Genomic DNA, 20,492 nt, shown 5'->3' on the forward strand with positions numbered 1-20,492 from the left:
TTTTCCGAGCCATGTTGTCCGAATACTGTTTTTCCTCCTCTTCTTTTGTTGGATCACACTTCTATGATCCCAAGGAAGCCACATTTTTTCCTAAACATTTAGAAAGGCTTGAGCAGTTTGGTTCTTTTAACTTGGGCCCCCCTTGCCCCTCCTGACTGAATTGTTAAAAAGAGCAGTAGCAGGGCTGTGTAGGAAGCAAAATGTGGACTTGCAGGTGCTGCTGCTGCTGCCGCTGCCGCTGCCGCTGCCGCTGCCACTGCCTTGTCTCTTTCCCTCTTTTCAGATTGGTCTCCTTATGAACCTAGAGACAGTGTGCATAGAGAGAGAAAGGAGGAGGGTGGGGTAGCTGTAGCCCTGGGGCTTTGCTTACCTCTGAAACTCCTTAGAAAAGGAAAAGGACTCCACTGCTGCCTAGTAAGGTCAAGGAACAAAAAAGTTAAATTGAGTTCTGTTTTTAATGGGTGTTTGTGCATATGTGTTAGGCATTTTTGTTTGGAGAGTATTTTGCCTGCTTTTTGATGTCTGCTTCTTGTTTTAGTGATTACTGCTCTCTTTCTTTGGAAGGGATATACGTAGCGGGGGTGTATGTTGTGCCTGTGGATATTTGTGTTACGCAGTGTTGCTCTGAACACCACTAGCTTTCCTGCTGTGAAGTTGACATTTTTTCTTTTTTTTGTAAATAAATTTTATTGGTTTTACAATTTCAACTTCAACAATTATTTTCCATCAAGTAAAATTAAAGATACAAAATATCCAACATAAAAAAATAAAAAGTGAAATAGAAGTAAAGAGAAGCAAAGAGAAAGAAGAAAAGATCTTTTCGGAGGTTCTCTTTAACCTCCTGACTTCCCTCCATTTCCTTTCCTGGTTCTTTGAATATATACCTTTTCTGCATAATTTACTTAAACCTCTTTTTCTTATCCTTACTGTTTTATCCTAAATGCATGCCATCAAATTTTGCTATTTCAATTAAAATTTCCTTCCATAAATTTTATCTCAACTTAACTACTATACATATACATATACAGACACACACACACACACACATATATATATATATACATATATATATACACACACACATACATACATACAACAAATGCTTCCCATTCTTTTTAAATTTCTCAATGTCATTGTCTCTGAGCGTTTTCGTAAGTTTTGCCATTTCTGCATAGTCCATCATTTTCATTTGCCATTCTTTTATTGTCGGTATCTTGTCTTCCTTCCACCTTTGAGCTAGTAGGATCTGGGTGGTGCTGCTGCATACATAATTAGTTTCTGGAGTTGATATTTTTTCTGGTGATCATGCCAGTTTCTCAGATTTCCAAATATACCCCCAGCAGAAAATGGTTGGGGGTGCCTGATTTAAGTGGATTGTAATCATTTAGTCAAGAATAGATATTGTTAGATATGGTTTCCTGAATTTTGTTTTGAAATGTTGCTTTATTCCAAGATTGTCTTGTCCACTCCAAGACATCTAAGATCTTCCAGTTCTTTAATACATTGAAAGGTACTTAAAAACATCAACCCTGATTCTAAAGTATCATGTAGCATAGCTGTTTTAATAGTGCATTCCACAGTGAAATGTTAGCACAGGATACTGGCAATAAAATGTACATTCATTTATCCTATTTATTTCCTGCTTTACAGCTAAGATTGGTTTCCCACTTACGGTAGAATGATAAAAATCCATCCCAAACATAGAGTGTAAGTTATTAATGCTAAATTGATGTATTTCTTTCAGCCTGTGATAGCAAGCCTCGGGTTTCAGACTTGGTTTTGCCTTCAAAGGGAGGAGGCAAAATGAGATTGAGGTGGCCCTGGAGCATGGCAACTCACAAATGCAGCCCTTCTGTTCATCTGCTAATGGGCTGCAGGAGTCTGATACAATGTGTCACTATGTATGTCACATTTGTACCAGAATTGTGTCCTTTAGATACTCAAACAGACATTCCTAAGTATTTTTCAATGTAAATACTTCAATTACAGCCAACATCAGTAGCACTGTGAGAAGTCAGAATTACTTCTACATTTAGCTTCTGCTATTGGAGATCAGACAGATAACCATATTGAGATTTGTCATAAATACTACAGATTGTGGAGTGGAAAGTAGAGTGGAAAGTAAGGTAATGGGAAGAACTACAAATATAGAAGTTGTTCTGCTTTCATGTTTTTCACATATTTTCAGAATATTCAGAGATAATATTTTCCATTCATAGTACTGTGCCATAGTACTAGCTTCCTTGACAGTCCATTTAGGGCTGATAAATGGGATAAAACACCTCAATAAAAACAAGGGCATTCATATAGCTATAGTTTGTCAATGCATAGTATATTGACAGGGCCGGCTCTAGGTAGACTCCCAGTGGCGGGATGTGCTAGGGCGCCGGGCCAGTAGGCAGGGCGCTGTGCAGCAAAGCCGCGCGGAAACCATGCTGCGCCCTGCGAGGGCGGGGGCGCCGGAGCGATCTCCGCCCCTCAGCGCCAGGGCGCCTGACCTGCTCGAGACTGCCCTGTATATTGACAACACAAGGTGCAATCTTTTAACACTTGTTATAAATAACACTAAAAGAGTGTGCTTACTTTTAACATTTTAGGCATATGTGGAAATGTAGTAGAATTTACACTCAAGTTTTTAAGTTGCTTTGTTCTTCTGTATCTTTAACATGCACAATAAATAGCATGAGAGAGGCTTCTAGTGTTTGTATGAAAAATGATTATTAAAGTTTGATTTGTCCTTCTGTGGGGACTTGTGGGGACCTTCAAGCTACTCTTGCTCTCTAAGATTGGATAGTTTCTCCACCTTCTGGTGGCATTATAGTACCTTTATAGAGTCTGTTGTTTGTTTGTTTGTTGTTGTTGTCATAGTTTACTGTGATGGATGTAAGAGCAATTATTATACTCTGGTTTCTGGTACAACATGGCGTAGTTGCTACTGTGCCATAACAAATCCTAGTCTCCTATGCATCTCCTTTTTTCCTTTCCTTCACCCATCTTGCTGACAAGAATGAGTTTAGTCACATGAGCCACAGCACTTGCTTTGTCTTAATAATGCAGGAACACTGTAGTAGTGTACATCTTGCTGTAGCAGTATTCATTGTTATAACGATTGAAGGTGCAATTCACACCATTATGCCTATCACTTCTTGGACCTTGTGTAATATAGTGTTGTCTTGCAATGCATGCTGATTTAAGTTTTACAAATTCATACAAGGCTTCGCTTTCCAAGAATGTTGGAATAAAAACAGTGTAGAGTGCCTTTCCATTGCATGGTGGCTTCTCAAATCACTCACATTATTCCTTACCTTGGCAAAAGTATGCTTCCTGACATAACCCACATGGTGTTTTTTTTAACTTTGTTGGTAGGTAATTAGATTTTTATATTTGTGCATATTTTGAATTCTGTGTATTTCTCAATGATTTTTCTACTTTCATTTTTCAGCAGTATGTTCACCTGTGGGTTATTTGATAAACAAATGCAATGAGCAGCTTGCTGACTCTTCAGGAGTTATTTCCTATATAAATAATTTTAATCTAATGTTTTATTAAAAAGTGGCACATAGATTTTTAAAAATACAGAAAAAATACATGTACTTTCCAGTAGGAATGATCATGGAACGGTCTGCTATATATAAATTATCCCATATGATAGGTATTGAAACATAATAAAAGCTTTGGATGTGTGTGTGTAAATTATTTTTTAACCTACTGGTAAATTCTGTTATTGTAATCCATGTGCAAACTCTAACACCCATCTATGATTTGGAACAAATTCTAATCTCAGTTTTTTACATATGACTAACCATGTCATTTGTTCATACCTCCCATTCTCCATGCTGTGTTCTGCTCTTGGGTTATCTTTGATCTCTGAGACAGTTACTTTAAGGATCTGTGAACATTTGTTTGACAAGAAATAGGTGCTTTTTCAGCATCAGCCCCATCTTTTACAAAGTTCTTGTTCGTTGATGATTCCTGCTTTTATTGTCACTCTTACTGGACAAACGTTTACAAGCAGTTGAATCTTGGGCCTCTTAAAAAACCAGTCTTTAATTTTATCCATCCACAATTGTGTTGCTTTGCATTTGCTACCATTCTTGTTCTGTATCTCCTTGAGAGCAGGTAATGATTGTTCTACTGATAGAACTTATCTGACCCAAAGAGATAGGGAAATCAGCACACAAAGCCAATGGGTTAGGTTCCTTTCCTCATCTGCCAGCATTCTCAAGATATGAATATATTCTTTCCCTCAATCCCAGTTTCTTCAATTTTCATTCTAAAGAGCAACAATTTTTTAATCATCACGTGAGATACAGATTTATTCTCAGCGATTTCTTTTTCACAGACTTGGGTCCTGGCCTCTGATTTCTCCATCCGTTGCTCCACATTCACCATGCGCCTGTCTAGTTTTCCAACTTTTGATGAGAGGTTCTCTACCTTGCATTCCAGTGAGGACAATATGTCTCGCATTGCCCTGAATTTACAGGAAGTGACCATCAGCTTAAGGGGGGATCTACTGTGCTGCACTGTGGAGAAGCCCATCGAAATCATGAAGATAGACAAGATGATGACCTCTTATGCCAGGGCGGAAGAGCAAATGGACAAAAGACATTGTTCTTGTTTGGGGCATAATTTGCTCTAATTTGCAGTTGCAGATATGTTGGGTAACTTGAATGAGCCCATCAATATGACAACGCTAAACTGTCAAGATAGTAGCCTATTCATGTTCTGTCTCTCACTCACATCTTTCATCCACTACATTCTTTGCCCTGTAAAGACTACATTATAATTCATTTCAAACTCAAATTGTAGCACAATTCAGCAGTTATAAAGAATGCACCGGTTTGGAGAAATAACTCTAAATGTTCACTGTAGTAGACTGCAGAAACGAAAGCCAAATCCAAGTTACTTAACTCTTCTTTCAAAGTAAGCATTAGTATATTAGAGTAGGTCTCTCTGTACTTTGTGATCTCTGTGTACAACAGAGACTTAACATGTTCTTGTGCACTGTAGCTCATTCCTGTATATTTTGCTCATAGTTGGTACGTGGTTAGTTTGTTAGGGGCAGTTCTTTAACATAAATCTGCCAGACTCGGGCTTAAAAACTTGTCTCTTGTTTGGTAATCTCAAATGGCCACATATTTTGGACAAATAATGAGCAAAAGAAATTCGGGATGTAGAGGGAGGTAGTTGACCATCAAAAGAGAGCAGCTTGTAGGGTTTTTTTCTGTTTTAATAGTGTACTTGAATGAACTACAGTACATATTGCATATGTTATTCCCATTTTCTTTTTATTTGTACTGCTTTAATAACAGGTAACCATTTTCAGACAAGGAATAGTCATTGCATTGAATTTACGTATCTCTGTAAATATGCTTAAAGGATTAGGCAAGATGGGTAGGAGGAAATCTCTCATTTTATAGCAAAGTTAAAAGGAGATTTCATAGATGAAGTGTAACTTGCGTCATAAAATGTTCCATACTAGTGTAAATATTGGCTGTGTTAAAATCCAAACTGTAACAACTTCACATAGCTGCTTTTCCCTTTCTAACTATGGTAGCACTTTTCCAATTCCCCACAGAAGAAATTTGTGGGAAATGAGTTCTTTGAAAAGTGCAGTAAGTGTACATGTGTGCATGGCTCTCTTTCTACCATGAAAAAAGTTGCCACACTGTGGGGTTGGTTGAGGAGCCAAGCATAAGTTCTATGCTTTCACAAGGCCCTTTCTTCTTGGATTTCACCAAGATCAACATGCAAAGGAGAAACATTTAGATAGAGCCCTCATAAGTAATAACAGCAAGGTGGGACATGTTTGCTTTAGACAATCTTCTCATAAGATTTTCACAGTTGTAGCTTATGAAACCAATTTGTAGACTAAAACAAAAAAAAACCATTTTGGGCTCTACATTCCAATCTTCTTTCTGTTTGGGTCATTAGCCTACACCTTTGTGTGGGATATTTGGAGGGGGGAACCCTACTGTGGATTTATTTATGAGAAGTGATATTTGAATTGTTACTATTTTTAGTTATCACTCTGGAATGCTGGCATAAAATCATTAGATTGCTAGATAATACAAATTGGAAATCTATTTTAATAAATTATCAAATCCATAGTAGGGCAATACTTTTATTTGGCTTACGAAGGTCTCACAAAATAGTGTGAAAGCTTTTATGTACTTCAAAACTCTTCATCAGGATGGATGATAAACTCAGCAATTTGGGTTTGGGGTGGGGGAAGCCAGAGAAGAAAAACAAATGAGTTGATGTTGAAGGCATGTTGCCTGCATACGATCAGTCTCAAGATGAAATTGGGAGGGAGACAGCAGACATTCAAATAGACTGTTTATGTGCTATGCAGGTATCAGGTTTCTCAAAGGCCTCCTGAGAACAAGAAGGATTAATAATGGCTAGTCCCCCATCTGGAACCACAACAACTGGCGGTTACCCAGGTTTGTTTCCACCCATAGGCTCCTTACCAGGTAGAAAACAGAAATGGAGAGAAACTAGGCAGGCTGTATGTTGGCAAAACTGTTGCACCCTTCACACCTTAGTGCTTAGTCTACCATATAGTCTGTTGAAGAGTTATGGGAAACTCAAAAGCTTACACACTATTTTGTGGTACAGTATTTTGGTAATTAATGTAATTCCTTAATACACATTGTGGTTATTAATTTTTGTAGGCCAACACTGCTACCCTTACTTTAATAAAATAACTTTAAATATTATATCAATTTCTTATGAAAGTTATTTTTAACCGCTAACTACAAAAAAGCTAAAATATTTCTCAAGCAGGAGCAACTGAACTGGACTCACCAGATGAAGATAATCCAGAGTCTACACAAGTGAATGGAATTGACTTGGAAATATCTGTGCAATCAATGGCTGAAATTGCATCTTGCAGTTATGAAGCCAGGTAAGAGGAAACTATTTCCTGTTAGTCAGTTGTGAATTGCAGCGTTTCCTCTAATTTTCAGTGTAGATGTTTACCTCACACGTTCAGGACAAGAGAAGAAAGGGGATGAGAGAACAGCTCTCTCATGCTACAGCTCTTCAAAGAGAGCATATGTATCCTCATTCCCCTGCAGTTCTGTATTGCTAAAATGCCCTTCCACAAGGCAGACAATTATTTTCCTGGGTTTTCATCTTCAAGTTGCTCCTTAAAACATACTTGTTCACTGTGATTTATCTCTATGGAACCCGCCTTGTGCAGTTATACATATGGGGTTGAATTCAGCTTGCCTTTGCACTATACTGGAGGTTCTCCTAACACTTCAGAGTAGATTTGGAGAGCACATAAGGTGGGGAGGAGATGAAGCCCTGTTGCAGCAGCAGGAATGTTTTTGCTGGCTCCAGCTAGTGCACCAAGTTAGTTGAATTGGGGGGGGGGGTTGTGCCTGTGCAGAGCCTCACTTCTGTGTTGTCCCTGGATGATAGTTTGTCAAATGGAATGTCATCGCCACCTAGCATCCAAAGGTGCGGAATGCACACAAAGTCTTGGAAGTAAGCATTCCCTTGAAGACCTCAACTCCAATTTATTTCCTGTCTTCAGCCGAGGCAATTTTCCTCAGTCTTAGTTTCTGTTTTTGTCCCTGATCTCCAAAAATACATCTTAATTGCCTGGCTGGAGAATAGCAAGAGGACAATGTATGTGTGTGTTGAAAGAAGCCTACTGTAAAAGAGGAAAAATTCCATTTGTTGCACCACACTCTTCTGCTTCTAAATTGTATGGTGTATTGTGCTGACCACTATGAGATTTGAATCCAGGCTAGTTGCCAGAAGCATTGTCCATTCCTTATATAAAGTCAATGTGGAAAAAAGTCAAGTTCTAATTCGTGGCAGTAAATGGTATGATATGGTCTGATATATTGTTGTTAGGATTTTACCACCATTATCAGCAATTTCTTGGGCATCTGGTCTCACATTTACATACAGTGACTTTTGTAATTTATCAGTAATCTGCCTCTTTGAGGGCACTTTATTATCTCCTGGTGCAAGAACAGTGAAAAATTCCAAATCCGTAGTTGTTTTAACTTTAGAGGCTGTTGATATTAAACCAATCTTATGGTTGTTTTTAGGCAAGTTGGTATAAAGAATGGAATGTTCTTTGGACAAGCAAGACGATTGTGTCCAAATCTTCACGCTGTGCCCTATGACTTTCAGGCATACAAAGAAGTTGCACAAAGCATGTATGAAACCCTGGCAAGGTAAAAGTACTGAGAAATTATTTTTCTTTTTGATGTGGTTTCAGATGCTCCTGCAGACATTTCATTAAAATGTCTTTCTGTTTTAATTTAAGAGTAATCTGTGAGTTTGCCTTTAAACTGTTATTTGTAATGCTGTATGCTTTGGAAACAAAACCTTCAATGCGGGAGATGCCTTAGAGGTTGCACACCAGAGTATTTTTAAAATAGGATTTTCAAGATCAGTTTGATTCAGCATTGGCTGACCAGGTAAAGAATTCCCAGTGGATTTGGAGAACCTGGTTCATACTTGAATGTTATATTAAAAATAGTGTTTACCTGGAATTCTAAGAGCTAAACTGAGACCTGGCTTGATGCCTCATTTCTTACTCAGTTGTTTGGCCCATTCACCTTAAATGTGGTGTTTGGAGCTACTTCACACACTAAAAACTGAGTGTGGGTGAGGTGGAGAGAAGTTCATAACTTCATGGCAGGCTACCGGGAAGTTAAGCGTGGATGGTTCAGTTCCCCACATTTGCTTTCCTCTTTTGGGTAAAAAGAAGAGCTCATTTCCCCACTTGTTTATCTGAGCAGAGGAATCATGTTTCCATCTCATCTAGACTGGTCCTAATGCATCAGATTTTCTGTTGATGTACCCTTTAAATATTACTTTGAGTTAATGAAATGATGGTGTTAATGAAATGCTTGGAATAAGACTATAGTAAAACTTCTCGAGCTCACACTTTACTAACATAAATTTAGTCCTAAGAAGGAAAGTAGTATTATCTATGAATTTTCCAGTGCACAGTTATATATTTAGGTTCCATAGAATTAGAAGATAAGACAGTTGGGGAGATTTTATTTGTCCCATGTTTGGTGAGCTATTGCTGCTGTTTCACTTCCTTTTACTTTGTGTTGATAGCTATACTCATAACATTGAAGCAGTCAGTTGTGATGAAGCACTAGTTGACATCACTGAAATCATTGCAGAAACCAGATTGACAGCGGAAGAATTAGCAAGTGTTATCCGTTCTGAAATAAAAGCCAAGACCAAGTGTCCTGCTTCCATTGGAATAGGTTAGTTCATGATGTATACTAATATATATATATATATATATATATATATATATATATATATATATATATAATGTTAAGATGGGTTTAAATGTCAACTTACCGGTAATACAAATGTGCACTTATTACAAATGTTCGCCCGGGCTTTACATGACGGTTAATCCAGCTATATTGATGTATTAAACTAATCTACTGATTTGTAATGTATTTTATACTTACTTTATGAATGTAATTTTATTGCTGGTTTTATCTTGTTCATCACCATAATCTTTTTTCTTAATGTTGACATTATAGAAATTTCTGCAGATAAAATAAATGACATGATCATTAATGCACACCTTAATATACACACATCCTTACACTTTTCACATCCTACATTGAATACATGGATGGATACAGCAGAATCATTTCCCTGCTCTCAGCTTGACATGCTTGTTGATCCTGTACACTGGATTCAGAACACTGGAAAACCAGACGGACACTTGGATGTCTCTATTAGAGTTGGGGTACATAATTCCATTCCTCCCTCCCCATGCAACCACCTCCACATTTTAGTGTAGTATGCATAATTTCTTCATATTCTCCTGTAGCTGCTACTGACACTCATAAGAGCATAAGAATCATCTTGGATTATACCAAATGCACTTGTAGTCCAGCATTCTGCTCTCACAGTGGTCAATCAGATGCTTATGGGAAGTCTGCATATGTGACCTGAGTGCAACAGCAATCTCCCTACTTGTGAATCCCATCAACTGGTATTCAGAGGCATATTGCCTCTGGCACTGGGGAATAGTAATAGCTGTCATGGATAGTATCCATTTATAGTATTATCCTCCATGAATTCGTCTAAACCTCTTTTAAAGCCGCTCAAGAACCACTACATTATGTGGTAGCAAATTCTATAGTCAAGCCATGTGCAGTGTGAAGAAAGGCTCTCATTTACCAAAGGAAATTGCATAGCTCGTGTTTATAGCAAAACAACAACAACAACACGTGACCTGACTGGTGCTGTAACTGCCTTCCTGTGTTCATAAGTCTGAGGGCATAAATCGTAAGCTCCACCCTCCTCTTCCTCTTCTCTGGGATGGTGATATACCAAAGTGTGAATTAATATTTTTTAATAACAATTTGGATTTATTCAGCTACATTCTATTTGTCATTTTTTTAGGTTCAAACATTTTGCTAGCTAGAATGGCAACGCGCCGAGCAAAGCCAGATGGACAATATCACTTAAAGCCAGAAGAAGTGGATGATTTTATCAGAAGCCAACTTACTAGCTATCTTCCAGGTAAATTTATGCTAGTATAATCACTCCCAGTTTTGTATAGGGACTCAGTCATAGTTCTCTCAGCTCCCCACCCAAGACTTTGCCCTGTGGAACACAACTCCTCTTCATCCTGGAGAGTAGTGACTAGTGGGGTGCCACAGGGTTCTGTCTTGGGCCCAGTCTTATTCAACATCTTTATCAATGACTTGGATGATGGGCTTGAGGGCATCCTGAGCAAGTTTGCTGATGACACCAAATTAGGAGGGGTGGCTAATACCCCAGAGGACAGAATCACACTTCAAAATGACCTTAATAGATCAGACCAGTGGTCCTCAACCTTGGGCCTCCAGATGTTTTGGCCTACAACTCCCATGATCCCTAGCTAGCAGGACCAGCGGTCAGGGATGATGGGAACTGTAGTCTCAAAACATCTGGAGGCCCAAGGTTGAGGACCACTGGATTAGACAACTGGGCCAAAGCAAACAAGATGAATTTTAACAAGGAGAAATGTAAAGTACTACACTTGGGCAAAAAAAAAAAATGAAAGGCACAAATACAGGATGGGAGACACCTGGCTTGAGAGCAGTACATGTGAAAAGGATCTAGGAGTCCTGGTAGACCACAAACTTGACATGAGTCAACAGTGTGATGCAGCAGCTAAAAAAGCCAATGTAATTCTGGGCTGCATCAATAGGAGTATAGCATCTAGATCAAGGGAAGTAATAGTACCACTGTATTCTGCTCTGGTCAGACCTCACCTGGAGTACTGTGTCCAGTTCTGGGCACCAAAGTTCAAGAAGGATACTGACAAGCTGGAACGTGTCCAGAGGAGGGCAACCAAAATGGTCAAAGGCCTGGAAACGATGCCTTATGAGGAACGGCTTAGGGAGCGGGGTATGTTTAGCCTGGAGAAGAGAAGGTTAAGGGGTGATATGATAGCCATGTTCAAATATATAAAAGGATGTCATATAGAGGAGGGTGAAAGGTTGTTTTCTGCTGCTCCAGAGAAGCAGACACGGAGCAATGGATTCAAACTACAAGAAAGAAGATCCCACCTAAACATTAGGAAGAACTTCCTGACAGTAAGAGCTGTTCGACAGTGAAATTTGCTGCCAAGGAGTGTGGTGGTGTCTCCTTCTTTGGAGGTCTTTAAGCAGAGGCTTGACAGGCATATGTCAAGAATGCTTTGATGGTGTTTCCTGCTTGGCAGGGGGTTGGACTGGATGGCCCTTGTGGTCTCTTCCAACTCTATGATTCTATGATTCTAACTCTGAAAGTGATTATCCCCTACTAAATTGATACAGTATAAGCATTTGATTTATGATCATGCTGGGTAAGAAATGCATACAACACTCTCCAAAGCTTGAGAGTGGCTGTGGCTTAAAACATTTTCATTTTGAGCTGTTTTATCGCTTATAAAATGTACAAGCAAGGCAAAATAACACATTTGTACCCTTTGAATTTGTCAATATTCAGATGTTTTACAGTCTCTAGTGGTCTTTTTACTTAGAGCTCAGAATTATTTTAGATCCTGTAATATGTGGTGGTTCTAGTTGCTTGCTGAAATGTGAATGCCAGAATTTGGCATCACTGTTGCTTGTTGTACTCATAGTTTCTGGGCAGTCATAAATATTAATACACATTGGTTTTATTAAGTGAATTACATTTCCCAGTTGTAGACTTCAAAAGCAAAAATGTATTTATTTTTTCAGGCGTTGGTAGGACAATGGAATCCAAGTTGTCATCTTTGGGTATAAAAACTTGTGGAGATCTGCAGTGTGTCACAATGTCAAAGCTTCAGAAAGAATTTGGCCCCAAAACAGGACAAATGCTCTACAGATTCTGCCGTGGTTTGGATGATAGGCTGGTTCAAAGAGAAAAAGAGAGAAAATCTGTTTCAGCTGAGATAAACTATGGTATAAGATTTACCCAGGTAAAAATAATAATCATAACTTTTGTGCAGTAATAAGTCAGTATCTTAAAATAACTTGTCTGTAATGCAGCTATTTAGCTGCATTTTTTCTATGTTTAATTCTTGTCCGTAGCTCAGTGTCTCCTTCACATGCAGAAGTTCCCAGGTTCAAACCCCTGCTTCAGCTATGGTTAGAAGAGATCCCTTCCTGAAATCCTGCAGTCCCACTGCCAATCATTGTTGATAATACTGAACTAAATGGACCAGTGGTCTGATAACCTCCCTGTGTTCCTAATGCTGAAATCTGTACATAAGTAGTGTATAACTGGTTTTCAAATAATGTTTGGGATTTCTTGCATGATCATTAGAGAGTTCTTGTCAGCAATAGCTGAGTACACTCACTGTAATGCATAGATGTAGGAGAAATGTTGGATGTGTACTAAGGTGCACTCTTTGCTTATGCAGGGCTCTGGGCGCATCCGCCAAATTTCACCTTCACCCTGTGTAAGGGTGTGTGCTCTGTTTAAGTTAATGCAGAAGGTAGGAAGTTTGAAAGCATGTACAGTTGACCAAGTGAGCCAACTAATGAATACATTTTATAAAAAATAAATGCAAGGGGTGGAATTCAGAGTCAGTGCTCTTCCATTCTGTCTATGCAAGCATTTCAGACCGCCAGATGAAATTATCTCCCCTCTCCTGGGTACTTTTCTGGGAATTCTAGCAACACCTGCCCCAAGCCAATTTGGGGGCATGGGCAGAAAGCCCCATTGCACAAGTGGAAGTCTGTTGGCGCAGCTTGTTTTGTGAATCCTGCCTATGGTTTATAAATATTGTGGATTAATTCTGTCAAAACAACTATAGAATTAGACTGTTCCTCCTTACTTTTTTACAACCCATTTTATCTATTTCTAGCCAAAAGAAGCAGAAGCTTTCCTTTTGAGTCTTTCAGAAGAGATCCAACGTAGATTGGAAGCTGCTGGTATGAAAGGCAAACGATTAACTCTCAAAATTATGGCCAGAAAAGCTGGGGCTCCAGTAGAACCTGCAAAATTTGGAGGCCATGGAATCTGTGACAGTATTGCCAGGTAAACAATCTATATACCAGTAAATAAAAATGTAACTGTCCGTTCGTTACTAACCTACGTTCTCTGAAAATATGTGACTGATTGCTTTGAAAATTTGACACAACGTTGCCACACCGTGTATGAGTGTTTCTATATACCTAGATTATACAGAGGTTTTACCTGTGACAGGTAAACACATGCATTTTTAGAAAAACATTGCCATCTGCTGGATGTCAAAGCAACACAGCTGAGGATGCCTCAGCTGCTGCCATTGGCTGCAGACTATCTGTGACATCACAATATCAAGGCATTGCCCAGCCAGGGGAGCAGGCCAGGCCCTTCCCAAGATGCACATGGGGTGTGCGGGTGGAAGAGAGAGAGAAGGGTGCCATCACATGGGAGGAACATGACGTCACGCAGCAGGGGGGACCAGAGAGAGGTGTCGTGACGGCTGGGGTGAGGAACGGGGCGCTGAGTGGAGGAGGGCCATGCCTTTGGGGAGGACGAATGGGGTGGGGCGGGGTGGGGGGATATAACAGAATATGTGTGGGGAAGTTACTTACACATTTAAAGCAACACAGCTGAGGATGCTCCCATTGGCTACAGACTAACTGTGACATCACAAAAACATGGCATTGCCCAGCCAGGGGAACAGGCCAGGCCCTTCCAAAGTTACACATGGGGTGTGCAGGTGGAAGAGAGGGGTCGGGGTGACGGGTGCCATCACACGGGAGGAAGATGACGTCATGCAGTGGAGGGACCAGAGAGAGGGATGTTGTGGCATCATGCGGCTGGGGTGAGGAATGGGGGCGCTGAGTGGAGGAGGGCCGGGGTTGGAGTGGCGTGGAGGGATTTCACAGAACACACGTGGGCACGTTTCTCTTTCTGAGCCACAGCAACGCGTGGCCGGGAACAGCTAGTTAAACAAAGAGACTTCTGAAGTAGACATGTATATTAGTACTACTGTATGCTGTCTCAAGGCAAATCTTAAAAAATGTAGTATAAACACTGATAACTGGGAAACACTGGCCTGCGAGTGCTCCAGTTGGAGAACAGCCTTTACCAAAGGTGTCATGGGCTTTGAAGAAACTCGATCTCAGGACGCAAGGGAGAAACATGCTTAGAGGAAGGCACGCTTGGCAAATCCACACCGTGATGAACTCCCGCCTGGAAACCAATGTCCCCACTGTGGAAGGATGTGTGGATCCAGAATTGGCCTCCACAGTCACTTACGGACCCATTGTTAAAACCGTGTTTATGGAGGACAATCTTACTCGGCTACGAGTGATTGCCAAAGAAACAAGAAGTAAACTACACATTAAATTCTTAATAAATTCCTGGACATCAGCAGAAGGCATGTCTAAGTCTCTTTGCAAATGCTTAACAATATAAAAACACACAACAAAACAGTAACATCATACAAAGTTAAAAACAAGTTAAAAGCAAAAAGAAATTAAAAGCAAATGAAACACTGTGTTGAATCTCCTGCCATTGGATGCTTTAGAGTTCTTTTTCTCTTCCACTCATAATAGTAGAACTCTATAATTGCACAAGCCACACCATGCATAAGTTTATGAAACCTCTATCCTATCCCCCTTACATTTGTTTCCCATGGTTGATGGATCATTAGCAACTAGTATTTGCAGGCATGCTGATTCTGGAGTAGTGTACTGTATAGCTATTGCAAGTACTGTAGTAGCCATTGATCAATAACTTAATGCATTTTAAAATGTGTGTTCTTTGTAGGACTGTGACTCTCGACCATGCAACAGATAGTGCCAAAGTGATTGGTAAAGAAATGTTGAACATGTTTCACACGATGAAGTTGAATATTTCTGATATGAGAGGGGTAAGTGATTTTTCCATTAAGGTTACAGTATAAGCAGGGTGATAAAATTACAAATCAACGTCATTGAAAACAGATGAGGTTAGTACTTTGGTTTGAATTAAAATGTGACTTTAAGTGTTTGAGAGACTGGACAGTGACAGTCCAAATATTTTTATTTAAATGGGGATATCAGCTTTTGAGTAAAATCACAAAGACTTCTAGAAAATAACCTGTTTTGAAAGGCCAATATTTCCATTTTTAGACTGTTGAGCTTATTATACTTATGTTTGTTTCGTCTTGGTCACCATAAACAGAAAGCAATCGTGTATACAGTTTATTATATTATATAAGAATTTAAATACTCTCCTATAAGTAATGTTTAAAATATTAGCTACATTATTTCTTGAAAATGGTTTCTATTTAGAAACAATGTGCCTTTTTGTTGCTTTTTAGGTTGGAATTCAAGTACATCAGTTAGTTCCAGCTAATAAAACAACTTCAGCTGTTTCTTCTCACTCATCAGTACATTCTGGATTTTTACCTGGTGGAGCTAATTCCATTATTGATCTTCTGCAAGTCTCAAAAGGAATAAAGAACTCAGAACAACAGCACAAGGAAGGTCAGTAAATGGAAACCTTGTTTCCTTTCTCATGGCATCTTATTGACATCTTATTATACACATTTTTGTTTGTAAACATTTTTCTTATTGATAACTTCTTTGTATTTCATTAATAACTTTTAATTTTGCAATAATAGAAAGTAAAACAGAGTAGTCGGGCTCCTTTAATTGTATGTGCAAGGTATTTCTGAACAGTTAAACTTTTCTCTTTTTTCTGCATTCATAGTATTTGTGGCTGCTGTGGATGTTGAAATATCTTCCACATCAAAAGCATGTACAATGCCGGCGTCATCTTATGCCAATCGTGTTGCCAACAAATCTGAGCCTGCAGTCAGTCTGAATGGTTTGCACACGCCTATCAGTATAAAATCAACACTTAATTTAAGTATTGAGGTACCATCACCTTCCCAGGTAAAAATTTCTTTCTGGTAAGAACAATGTAAAGAATGTTCTGAAGTTTTTCTTGTTCTTTCTTAATACAAAGCAAATAATGGATAAGATCCATATTTTTATTCTACGTATTCCCACTCAGTGTGTGATACTTTCCATGAGTCTTTGGAATGCCTCAAGCAATAAATGTGAACACATTACTACATTTAAAGTGCAGTCCCATACATGTCTACTTGGAAGTAAACATTTTTAAAGCTTAATGGGATTTACTGCCATACAAAAGAATATAGAATTGTATCTGTTAGCATTTCTGTTGGGCAGAATCGTTTGGAACTAGAGATAATATTGCATTTTTAAGAGGGAATCTAGTGGCTGAGTTTTGCTTCATACTTGATGGTAATCTGATCATAACACGGCTCTGTTTTGCTTTGATGCATACTGGGTGGGACTGACAGATTTCAACCTTTTGGAGAGAATGATCAGACATGACCTATATTGAGAGAACCTTAGAATTTTATTTTGGACTGTTTTTCACAGATTACTAGAAAGAAAGGTTGTACAGTATCTCCTTCATACTGCAAAATGTGTATTGCTTAAGGTATGGGAACAGTTAGTTTTCCCCAGTGTTCTCATGTAGTTGAAATCTGTAGGGAAGCTTATGAGATATTAAACTTGTGGAGAGGCATTTTTTTCTTCTTCAAACAATACTGTAATAATTTCGTAGTCATTATCCTTTGGATTAAATCTGGCCCAGTTTGGACAATCATAGCTTAATATGCTGTGATATAAAAGATCCGCTTGTGCACACATGCAGCGCCTTTGTTTCTCCCTTTGCAGCTTTCCTGAATGCAGTTAGTCACTAATTAGCCATGGTTTCCTGTTTTGTCTGAACCAGGCTATCATGGCTATTGGCTTTGAAAAAGTCAGGATCCTAAAACATGGTTTAAGTTGGTTTAGGATCCTGATTTGGAAAACTGTGTTCAAACACTTTCTGTCTTAATTGCAGCTTGTGCAAACGGAGGAATGAAGGTGCTATGTCTGAATTGGTTAATTTAACTTTTTGTTTTCATTTACATGGAAAATATATTGTAACAATGATAAAACATTAATTTAAAAGTATCTAAAATCCTGCAAGAGAACATATGCAAAACACATGTTCTTGGATGGATAAGTTGTTTGCAGTTGTTAATGGCTTCTGTGTGGGTTTCTGCTGTGCAGATAGCTTTTTGGTCACTAGCATATGAGAGACTTAACCTTTAAGCTGTCCCTGAATCTTGGCTGTATCTGCACAACAGTGCATAGAATGTGGTATAGCTACATCTAGGCATTGATTGTATGAACAATATGCTAGTGTAGAATGCTTCATGGGAAGTGATCCATAAATGAAATATGCATCCCATACAAGCTCTTTCATTTATTTTTATTAGAACACAAATAACTAGTACAGGAGAAGAAACAGCTTCTTCCGTTATGCCTTTTGTATCTGTGTTATTAATCAAGCACAAAATAATACAGTGGTACCTCTACTTGCGTTCACCTCCGGTTACGTATCCTTTGGGATACCTACGCAGCAAACCCGGAAGTATTTTTCCAGGTTTCGCCCCGCGCGCATGCACAGAATCAGCCCCTCCCGTTGTGAATTCCTCGGGATGCAACTGAAGCTCCGGAATGGATTCCATTCACAACCGGAGGTACCACTGTACATAATCTCCCTCTCCTCCTTGCAAATGTGTGTGGTTAAGTCATTTATTCTGAAACTGAAAGATGAACGTTGTTTTTGTTCATAGCTGGATCAGTCTGTTTTGGAAGCACTCCCACCTGATCTTCGAGATCAAATAGAGCAAATGTATTCTCTTCAGCAAGCCGAGACGTGTGATAGTAGCAAGAAGGAGCCTGTTAATGGATACAATACTAGTTTTCCTCCACAGCCTGTTGGGGCAGTTCTCTTACAAATACCAGATGTCAAAGAACCAAGCAATGATACAGGAATAAATGTAATAGCACTGCCAGCATTTTCACAGGTGAATGACAGTATGTGTTTGATAACACACTAATAGACCTTTGCATTTAGTAATATAGTATTTGCTCAGGGCAGGGTGGTTGTAGATTTCTAGTTTTCCTGCTCTGAAGAAATCTGTACTGTCTAAAGTTACAAACAGCATAGTGCTTTTTATAATTTAGACTGATGTTTTATTATAAACATTGAGTATTACAGTGGTACTTCGTGTTATGTACCCTCCCCCTTACGAATGCTGTGGGTTACGCGCTCTACTAACCCGGAAGTAGATGCCCCTTGTTGCGACCTTTGCCCCGGGATGCAAGTGGAAGTCACGCTCTGGTGGCGTTGCAGCAGCGGGAGGTGCCATTAGTGAAAGTGTGCCTCGTTATGAGCGGACCTCCGGAATGGATCAAGTATGTAACACCAGGTACCACTGTAATCCATTTCATAAATGAGACAAATGTCAGAAATGTAAACATCAATGTTATACACCATTGGTATAACCACAGATGGATGTTTCCTTGCTTAGGTGGACCCTGAAGTTTTTGCTGCACTACCATTAGAGTTGCAGGAAGAGCTGAGACAGGCCTATGATCAAAGACAGAAACCTATAGGGACAGTTTTCCAGCAAAGTACTACTGGTAAGTCTGTAGTAGAACTCCGTCAAATAATGTTCACTATAATGGAAATAACTGGGTGAAGATCATCTCTTTAGTCATTATGTGCTCGATAACTCTCCCTCCTTTTATTCCCATTAGCAAAGAATCCTTTGCCGAACTTGAAGCCTGTTACGAAAAACAAGAAAAGAAGTAGGAAAAAAAACCAGGTCAGCCCAGTAAAAAAGAACCACAGTCCTTTAAAAAACAAGCTCTTTGGGAGCCCTGCAAAAAGTATGGCAATTTCTGTTGGGAGCCCACAAAAATTAATAGATGACTTCTTGAAACAGGAAGGAGGAACCACTGACAACTCTCAGGTAACTTTATCACAAATAAATACAGCATTCAAATATTTTTAAGCTAATGTTTTATTGTTTGTTTGCTTGTCTTGTCATGAGTGCTTGAGCTGCTTTTTTAAGGTTTGGAGTTGGGAAGATACAGAGGAAAAAAATTCACATGTGCAGTACTACTTACGTATTTTGTTCATAAACAGGTGGAATTGGCACAAACCACAGCAAATACTTCCACCCCATCTGTTTCACAGCCACTATTGTATGGCACTAATAAGGCCCCTAATCTAGCTGGAGCTGTTGAATTCAATGATGTAAAAGCCTTACTCAAAGAATGGATTACAACCATAGCAGGTAAGTTTGTAGTTTTTTCATTGAATTGTGTTTGTATGGAAATATTTCCAATGAGAAAAATAGAATTATCATTTTAAAAAATTTCATTTGAAAATCTGAACTGGAAGGCTTTGTCTCTCTACTGGATACCACTAATTGCCATTTGACAGACATCACTGCATATTAGGGACCCCTATTTCTTTCCTTTCAAATACAGTGATACCTTGGTTTTCGAACGTTTCCGCTGACGAACATTTTAGTTTTTGAACGCGCTTCAGAAGTTGAACATGCCACGCGGCTTCCTTATTGTTTTCCATATTGAGTTTTCGGTTTTCGAACATTTCAGAACTGGAACGGATTATGTTCGAAAACTGAGGTACCACTGTATAATTTATTTCCATCGTCTTACTGGGGGAAAGTAATACTTTAGCAGTAATAAGCATGTGCAGCCTTACTCTCTTTGTTGCTTGGCAGAAGATGGGCTCTCACGTAACTCTTCGGTAATGTTCCAAGGGCATTCACATTTCTGAAAGCATCATTTGGGCCATGGTATCTCCTAAAACCTTGGTTTCAAATTGCATAATGATCAGATATTACAGACCTGAGGTTACTATTTGTAGGAAGCAGTGGTTCTGCAAGTGTCTGATAAATCCTACAGTCATCAACAGCTCAAGATTAATAATAGGTCAAAATGTGCATATTGATCTGTGGATAGAGATAGTTTGTTAGGAGTACAGGTGCAGTCTTAATGCCATGTTCACGCCAACAACCAGACAGTTCATGGTCTAAAGATGAGTTTGCCTGAGGATTGAAGGAGGTTTCACTGAACAACCTTCTCCAAGAAGGGAAAGCTAGAGACAGAACTTTACTTGGCTAGAGAATC

At 39.1% G+C, this 20,492-nt stretch overlaps 1 protein-coding gene across 4 annotated transcripts in view; it reads left to right on the forward strand.

Annotated features, from left to right (window-relative positions):
- Window positions 1–20,492, forward strand: part of REV1 (REV1 DNA directed polymerase) — a 46,240-nt gene that overhangs the window by 21,385 nt on the left and 4,363 nt on the right. Inside the window, exons 1-14 of one of the 4 annotated variants that reach the window (XM_035115514.2) lie at window positions 2,845–6,446; window positions 6,787–6,910; window positions 8,073–8,201; window positions 9,100–9,254; window positions 10,420–10,539; window positions 12,231–12,451; window positions 13,343–13,515; window positions 15,241–15,343; window positions 15,776–15,941; window positions 16,168–16,352; window positions 18,119–18,352; window positions 18,860–18,971; window positions 19,089–19,303; window positions 19,480–19,630. In XM_035115514.2, coding sequence (XP_034971405.2) covers window positions 6,401–6,446; window positions 6,787–6,910; window positions 8,073–8,201; window positions 9,100–9,254; window positions 10,420–10,539; window positions 12,231–12,451; window positions 13,343–13,515; window positions 15,241–15,343; window positions 15,776–15,941; window positions 16,168–16,352; window positions 18,119–18,352; window positions 18,860–18,971; window positions 19,089–19,303; window positions 19,480–19,630 — 2,134 coding nt within the window. In that variant the 5' untranslated portion in view covers window positions 2,845–6,400. Of the gene's footprint in view, window positions 1–2,844; window positions 6,447–6,786; window positions 6,911–8,072; window positions 8,202–9,099; window positions 9,255–10,419; window positions 10,540–12,230; window positions 12,452–13,342; window positions 13,516–15,240; window positions 15,344–15,775; window positions 15,942–16,167; window positions 16,353–18,118; window positions 18,353–18,859; window positions 18,972–19,088; window positions 19,304–19,479; window positions 19,631–20,492 lie in introns of those variants that run through there. The other 3 variants (XM_035115516.2, XM_035115511.2, XM_035115512.2) reach the window with 3 other exon arrangements.

The sequence above is a fragment of the Zootoca vivipara genome, chromosome 4 (assembly GCF_963506605.1).
Source record: "Zootoca vivipara chromosome 4, rZooViv1.1, whole genome shotgun sequence".
Classification (NCBI taxonomy): Eukaryota; Metazoa; Chordata; class Lepidosauria; order Squamata; family Lacertidae; genus Zootoca; species Zootoca vivipara.